Consider the following 8,873-nt stretch of genomic DNA (forward strand, 5'->3'; position numbering starts at 1 on the left):
AGGATTGGAAGATTTGGATGATTTACGGGATTATTAGATTACATTTTTTCATTTTGTTATTATAACTTATTGTTCGTGTTTTAGCTCACATTAGTTAAATAATAATGGGTGATTTGCAATATTTCAAAAATTTGCAGTAGTACCATATTTCGTGTTGTTTTGTAGAAAAAATTTAAAAATAAATTTGGGTTTAGTATATAATTGGAAACTTTTTTACACCAAAAATGGATTTTTAATGTATAGTTGGAGATGGTAAAACCACACAATTAGTATTGAGATAAATGTAAATTTAAAATTCTAGTAAGTTTTAAGATATTATTTTAAATTCGAGTTGATCTTCGAAATATTTCAGTTAAAAGCAAAATTTACACTTGTTAGGTAGAAAATTAGATTATTATATTGTTTTAGATGTTTCATAGATGAATTTAGATACTCCCTCAGTCCAACAAAGATAGTCCCATTTTGATCCGGCACGGATTTTAAGAAATGTAATGAAAAGTGAGTTGAAAAAGTTGGTGGGATGTGAGGCCTACTTTAAAGTATTAGTTTTATAATAAAATGTGAGTATGAATGAGTTGGTGAAATATGAGGTTCACTATAAAAAATGGTAAAAGTGAAATGAGACAAACTTTATAGGACGGACGGAAATATGAAAAATTAGGACAATCTTTGTGGGACGTAGGGACTACTTATCAAATGTAAAACTCATCGAAAAATTTTGAAACCCATAATCATAATCTGGGTTGCACTTCCCGTTGTTAAATGATTGAAGAATGAACCAATTATTTGAATCTCAATCCAAATTATTTTTATTGCAATCTAAAGAAATTCAATAAATCTGATGGAGTGAAGCAATTGATAACACTTTTTTTTTCAATAATTGATTTTACTTTGCTTGGATATTATGGGCTATTGTTCACATGATCTATCAATTTCTCATTGAATATTATTTAGTCTCCAGAATGCATATGGCTCATCTAGTAAGGCTAATTGACTGGCAAATTAAACTAATAAAACCAAATATAATATAAAAAAATAACAATTTAATTTTTATAGAACGGTACAGAAATTCTCTATAATAATAAAAAAAATTAATGCACTCATATATTTCGTGTAATCCTATGTTTAAATACACCATAGTCATTATTAAGGATATAGTTTTGCATTTATAGATAAATTTGTGTTAAAATGACAAACTCTCTTAAAGTGACACTATGACACCACTTATACACCAATATTATAAACACTATACAACAATTTATAGATTGCTGTGTAGCGTGTTGGATATTGCTGGCCAAAAAAATTGTTGTATAGTGTACAAAATATTGCTGGCCGTCTTTTTCAGATTTTTTTTGCCACGTGGCAGCTTATTATTCGTCCACGTGTACAAATAATTGGTTAGAAATGGTGGTATGATGTTAGGTGGTGGCACCCTAACACTCCCCTTTATAGATATATACTATAAAAGGAAGCATTAGGGTGACATTATGAGTGACACCATAACAATAATTTAACCCTTTAGATCTATAAAATGGATGCTTACGATTGAATTGATTAAATAGAGTTCGAATTGCAGTCTTATGTGTTTGATATTGCAGACGTGGGTATTTTAGTCAATTCCAAAAAAAAAAATCAAGTACAACAAAGTAGTAATATATAAACTGCAAATACTACTGGTTAACACTGCAATCTAGTAAGATAAAAAATTATTATTACGAATATTGCAGGCATGTAACACTACGAATGTTGCATTGAGTAACACTGCAATCTGGTAACATACTAAAAATAGAGAATGCCGATTTTTTCCTTCAGCGTTTTCTTATGTTCCAATTTAATTAGAATGTGCTGCCACATGGTATCTTGAGATTCACACGATGATGCGTATTTTAGAGTATCTAAACCGGTTCGCACAATATATCAAGTTTAATTAATTAACTCTAATAATACTACAATAATGCAAGATTACAGTGTCGTAAGTAATATTTCAAGTGTCGATCCACATGGAGGTGAAAGATTGTTTAAACCTACAAAAATATAAAAACATAACGAAGGTTTGATATTTGGTTTTGAAAGATGTTGACAAAATTAAAACAAACGAATAAAATCAGAAAGATTTCACAAACGGAAAGACATGTCACTCCAAGTTGTTCATTAGACTTGAAAGCACATATTTTGGGATTAAATTAATCAACCTAATCGCATACACTAAACATGTTTGTAACATATAGTTCACAGTCAGTTGAACACTTGTTCCATGAACTAATTTTCCAAGATATTAAATTCCTACGGAAGCGCTGGAATAAAAGATCATCTACAATATAAACTGACCTAACCCATTGTCAAATTATCCTCTGAACAATTCAAATTCAACAACACATCAATTGATTAGTCCATCCAAGTCTATATTAAAGAGACGATAAACAAGGATTAAACATCTATAACAATAGAAGCCTCTAAAGTGATAGAATCTAACATTAAACACATCAATGATATCAAAACGTGAATTCAAAGATGTAGATACATTTAAACAAGCATAAATCATAACTTGGAGCAACATTGAGAGTTTAGTCTAAACATATGGTAATAATCACAATGAAAATCATAGAAAGCATCCTCTTGTTGAGTGCAATGGAGATTCGGAGATAGTTCGTCAGAATGTTGGCCGAAATTTCTTCCTTCTCTCTTTCTCTCTTCTTCCCCCTCTCTTTGTGTCCAAGGAAGTCTCTCCCTACCCAAAAACTGCCTCCAAACTATTAAAAAAAATTGAATTTGGCGGTTACTACGTCTTCGTACCCGGCCGGGTGAATTATTGGGCATGAAAATCACCCGACCGGGTGTCTAATTTTGAGCACATTCTGGACTCACGATGCAGAATGGACAGTCTATCAAATTGGTTATTTTGCACGACTCTTTTTTCAATGACCTTGTTCTCAATCCGAGCTTCATTCCATGTCCCGTTTCACCATCCATCCTGCTTCCTACACCATAAAACATACTTTTGGGAGCATCAAACCATATAAATCACGTAAAACATTGGAAGTAAAGATATATTATTTGATTCACATCACATGATCTTCAGATCTAACAACCTATAATGGTGGTATGATGTTACAATAAAGTGAGTTGTCATATTAATATATCCCTATATAGATTCTTTATTAAATAATAATGAATATCCATTTCCTTTTAGAAAAGGTATAAAATTTTCATTGATTTTGAATGGCTTGCAGTTGAAGAATAATAATTGAGATCGATAATTATTTCAAAGGTAATAATTGCTTTTGAATATTTTATATGTTGTGAGCAAAGATGTTTCAGATAATTAGTACCGGATTATTTTAGTTTGCATGTCTTATAATTAAATATGTATTATTTATGAGATTATAATTAAATATGTATTATATTTTATTTATGAGATTATTCTCACAATTTAATTATAAATATATAATTATATAAAATAAGGATAATTAATATATATAGCTATCCATTTCATTTAAAATAATCTCAGAATTTAATTCTATATGAATTTTTATATAATAATTAATTATAACAAATAACCGGCACCATATAGTATATTAAAATGAGACAATGGCGTGACCACGGCAGCAATAGGTTCCTTCTTTCTAGCACTCACTCGTAATATTTGATTATTTATATTTATGTATTTATTTATAAAACGTCGTTCAGCTATAGGACAGATTCTGCATTATCTGTTTAAAAATATAATTATTTTGAAGTCCGACTCTTATTTAATTACCACAAGCGAATAATTAATCTCAAGCTTATAGGAGTAGCATCAATGACCTTTTGTACTTGCATATTTTACGGAAAATGTTTTTTAAGTTACTTGATTGTTGAAATATGTGCTGAACCAAAACACTGTAAGGAAATTACTTTCTGGACTAAAACTTTGTACAAAATTTAAAATATAATCCAAATACTGTATAGTTGTCGTGTTTATCCATTCTCGTGATCTTTTTTCAATTTTAAGACTATATCTAATTTTATCCAACTAAAGTCTAAACAACATTTAAGTTCATCACCGTCATCAATTGTTCAGTCATATCATATGAAAAAAATACCAAAAAGAAATATATCAAAGAGTATTCAGTATTGCATGAATTCTCAATTCATGAAAAATTAAATCACCAAAGTAGAAACAAAATTCCAATAAGGAATAGTAGGTAACACAATAAGAACTTTGTCTCTAATATCCTTAGTTCCCTAGTAGATTTTATTAGAATAAATAAGTAGCTAGCAGGAGTATTGTGTTTCGTTAAACACACTAGCCAAGCTCATTATCAAATTTGTTGATTACGGAATAATACTACATATACTAATAACTTATATATTTGCTTTAACCAATTATGGGTAGAGTTATACATAATCTTAATTGCAAACAAAGATTACAAACTGTGTATACATTTTTTAAGTACTCCATGTCAACTACACGTGGAGTACCATATAAATACATTTATGAGTGGCCCGCATAGACAGCGCAGCTGATTCCGGAGAGACAGAATTGCAAAATTTGCCAAGGATCGATTTTCACTACTGTCTGTGTGGTTGCGAAATCTCTCAAGCAAAAATGTGAGAACTTGGGAAGTGAGTTTCTGGCAGGACAGTGGATTACGACCCTCCTCTTAGCAGGTCACTGTGCACCTTGATTGAATACTCCTCACTATACTGTCGGGCCGGGGTGTGAGCGCTTTGGGGTCGAGATTTCAAATTTTTTGCAAGAATACATTTATGAGCCCAATATTTGATTACTCTTCAAGCCCAAAAAATACTTAATCCCGAGCCCAGCCCAAAAGCCTTAACTATTTTCCCCAAAAAAAAGCTCCAATCTTATTTACTTGACTCAAAAGGCCCCAATCGTTTTAGAATAAAAAGACTAAGCCTTAGAGTTTGATATATCGAAAAAATTGGAAGATCTTTAAATAAAAGCAGAAAGTTTAAAAGATTAAACTACTTTTTTTTATGAGTTTAAAATCCAGATTGAGATGAATTATTTGAATGACAGTCGTAGTCGTCCCCCTAAAATAATTGTATTGTTACTTCAGTCATTAGTACTATAAATCTCTTATTTTACTAGTTTAGTAATAGTACTATCGCTTAATTAGGAACTACTAACAATTACTCTATTTACATTTTAAACAATAATAATAATTCATGTCTTACACACTATTGCTAAGAAAGGAGCCTATATTAGTAGGTTTGGTGACGGGAGAATCTTAAAATCAACACTTTTAGATCAATTTTCCTTTTCCCCAACTTATAATTGACTCATACCTTTCACAACTCACAGACAAATTTACCATTTATTTGAATCTACTCACAATATTTAAAAAGAGAAAAAAAACACAATCCAGATCAAACACAACAACCACCTTATTCCAAAAACACCATAACGAATCAACCCCGCCTCTCCGGGGTCCAGTGCGGTGGGGCGGGGCTGAAATGCGCGGACACCACCCTCGCGTCGAGCAGCTCCACGATGGGCGTGTAGCTCACGCACCTCGGCGCCTTGTACTGATTAATCGACGCGCCTCTGGAGATGGCGTAGTCCATGAGCTCCTCAAACGTGCCCCCCCGCACCAGCCGAATCTCGAGCGGCCCCACCGAGTTGTCGGCGACCCGGCACTGCCTGTACACCGAGTTCATCGACTCCTCCATCACATGGCAGCACTTGTCCATCACCTCCCCGCCCGGGGCCCCACCAGACAGCTCCCAGTACACCACGTAGTGCCCCGGGATGGACCCCGTGTCCGCGTAGCTCGTGAACTCAACCACAGACGATTTATACTCCTCCAGCAACGCCGCCGCATTCTCCACCGCCTTCTGCAGCTCCAGCTCGTCCGTCTTATCCGCATCGATGCTGAGGAGCACGTTCTTCCTCCGTACGAACTTAAACTGCGGCGCAGAGTTGTGGTGACCTGTCACTTTCAGGACATCTCCAACTCTGTAGCGGCAGAGTCCTGAGTAGGTGCTGACCACTAGCTCATACTCCTTCCCCACCTCCACGTCAGCAAGCTCCACTGCCCCATGTTCAGTCTCGGGCGGGTGGGGGAGGAACTCGAAGTAACCCATGTTGGGCATGATGGTGTAGCAAACCTCCGACGGCTTGGTCATCGGCTTCATGTTCAGTCCGAAGTAGCACTCAGACGACGCGTACATCGTGCACGCCTGAGGTAGCCCCCCGCTGTAGAAATCGAGCAGCGGGATGTACTGAGCCATCGCCCCCGTCACAATCACATCCAGGTATATTGTGTTAGGCCAAATTCTAGGGATTATCTTTTCCCAATTTTCACCTTCACACTCTCTGCTCATAAACTCTGCTAGGACTGGGTCCGGTCTAAGAATCCCGGCCATCCGTTTCTGTATAGATACATCCGTGATTTTAGGGTTTAAAACCCCGGTCGAGATGTCTAGGGCGAGCTGGCGCCAGTGAACAGTCAGGAACTTGATGGCGCGGAGGAGGCCTGAGGCGAAGACTGCCCCGACTCTCAGGACCTCCTCACGCATGAGGAGGCCGCAGAGCATCTGCGTGTACATGCTCTGGAACGAGTCCACGCAGAGGATGGCCTCGTCCGGGCTGGTGTAGGTATTGTAAGGGTCGACCGCCCGGTTCTTGAACTGGTCGCTCTTGTAGTAGCTGGTCAGAACCGGCCGGGCGACCAGACCGCCTGGGGTTTCGGTTTCCGCTTTGATGAATAGGAAGTAGAGTCCTTTGCCTTTGTCTAAGTTAGGGACATATCTGTGGTCCATAAGAGAAAAAAAAGGTCATGTACTGCTTGGAAAGGCCATGTCTAATGAGTGTTTAATTTAATTTTGCATGGCCTTTTTGGAGAAAAGTATGCCTTTTCTGAGATTGATACTAACTTGACGAGTAAAAGTATAGATGGATTAGTGATTTTCTTACAAATTCATCACCGGCATGAGAAGGCTGTACAACAGCTGTCGGCGGTCCATCTCTTCGCGAATCGTCGGCATCAGCTTCCTCTCACCGGCTGAGGTACCGGAACTGCCAAATTAAAAAAAAAAAAAGATAAAAAAACAATTTTAGTTAAGTAGTGTTCAATTTCTTTATTTAGATAGAAAACGTTTTATCTCCTAAAATTGCATAGGATCACGTGAAAATTAATCAAATAGGTAAGATTCTGAATTAGTTACAATGATATAGAAATGCGGATTTTTAGTAAAATATCCAAAATTGAAAAGAGATGAAGCTAGATCTAAATTGAGGAACCTCATATTTTTATTACCTAGTAAGAAACTCGGAGATGGGATAGGAGCAAAGGATAGGAGAGCGGTCTCCGTTGGCGATGCGCTGGATCTCGGGCTGGAGATCCTCGTACGTCACGATTGGAACCTTTGACTTGAAGGATTCGCGGTCTGTAGCGCCTCCAAGGTTGAAGCGCTGGAGATATTCAGTGTGCGCATTTTGGGTGAGTATCTCGGCCAGCACTCCTTTTTGCACGGAATCCGGATTCGTGGTCATCTCCTCAATAAATTCGAGGCTCTTAGCGAATTTCTCGTTGACCGGTGGTGGCGGGGGAGAGGAGTCAACGGCCATGGTCAAACGGTGCTCGAGAAATTGAAGATGAAATTAGAATTAAAAATATGTTTGATTGGGTTTTGAAGTGGTGTATTTGTTGTGTGATTTTTGAGGAGGGGGAGGGTTGGGTTTTATATAGGAAAGGAAGTAGGCTGGCCCGCAATCCGCCACGTCGGATCGGACACGTGGATGCCGGACTCTTTATGCTTTTCTCGTCTTTTGTTTGGATGAGTTTTACTGCTTTCGGACATTTGAAACGTATATGTCCTCTAAATTGTAGTGTGGATGGGTGGCATTGTGGGACCACATGACGCAATATTGGCACTGATGGAGGGGACACTGGGGCCCACTCTGATCCACGTAATCATTTTCCAGCTCGGGAGATTTTGTCTTGACTTCATTTACGTTGGTCAGGGACAATGATAGGCTGCCGGCGACATAGAGTATAAATAAAATGCTAGTACTACCTAAATGCATGAAAATAATAGTAGTAAAAAAAGTAGAATCCCTATATTTACATTTAATTATGGAATTGGATAACATAAATGATGCAAATTCAATTCCTTTAGAGCACTCCCAATGGAGTTCCCTAAAAACTCCCTTATTTCTCCCTAACTCCTGCCACATCAGCGCCACATCAGCACCAAAATTTATCCCCAGTTTTTAGCCAAGTGCTACATTGGTTTCTCCCTTATTTCTCCCTTATTTCTCCCTAACTCAACATTTCATTTTTACATCATTATTTTTTATATTATTTAATTTTCCCTACAAATGTATTTAATAAATAGACTAATAATGAACAATTCATCGTTGTATTAATCATTGGAAAATATAATACAACGAGAAAAAAAAAAAACTACAAATAAAAAACGCAAATAAACAAAGATTTAAAAAAAAAAAATCTAAGACGGAGGGGCCGGAGGGGCGTCGGGATCGAGCCCCAGCGTACTCTGCAGGTGTTGGATGCATTTCCAGAGGGCCGCCTTTTCTTCAGGGGTCCCGCCGCCGGTGAAGTACAGCGTGTACATCTGGGTCAGATTGGCGACATTGCTCGAATAAGTGGCTTTTTCTAAGTCGATGACGGATTCCGACGCGACTTCCGACGTTGCGCCCTTCCCCTTCCGCCTCCCCTTCGCCTTCTTCACTCCCTCCGGGCGCTCGTGCGGACCATCCCCACTCAAGTCGATGTGGGCCGCGCTCCCCTCGCTCTCCGAAACGCTAAGTCGCGAGCGCACCGATTTCCCGTGCAGCGCGTCGTGCATTCCCGTCCGGAATTTGGGGAGATCCTTCAGCTTATCGTAGATGTTCCAATACT

General features: G+C 37.7%; 1 protein-coding gene across 1 annotated transcript; it reads right to left on the reverse strand.

Annotated features, from left to right (window-relative positions):
- Positions 1 to 5,302: 5,302 nt before the first annotated feature.
- On the reverse strand, positions 5,303 to 7,643 carry LOC125192751 (probable indole-3-acetic acid-amido synthetase GH3.1). Its single transcript, XM_048090383.1, has 3 exons — positions 7,266 to 7,643; positions 6,923 to 7,024; positions 5,303 to 6,757 (listed from the first exon to the last, which is right to left on the reverse strand). The coding sequence occupies exons 1-3, from the start codon at positions 7,574 to 7,576 to the stop codon at positions 5,416 to 5,418; spliced, it is 1,755 nt and encodes a 584-aa protein (XP_047946340.1). The 5' UTR covers positions 7,577 to 7,643; the 3' UTR covers positions 5,303 to 5,415.
- Between the last annotated feature and the right edge of the window lie 1,230 nt (positions 7,644 to 8,873).

The sequence above is a fragment of the Salvia hispanica genome, chromosome 6, assembly GCF_023119035.1.
Source record: "Salvia hispanica cultivar TCC Black 2014 chromosome 6, UniMelb_Shisp_WGS_1.0, whole genome shotgun sequence".
NCBI lineage: Eukaryota > Viridiplantae > Streptophyta > Magnoliopsida > Lamiales > Lamiaceae > Salvia > Salvia hispanica.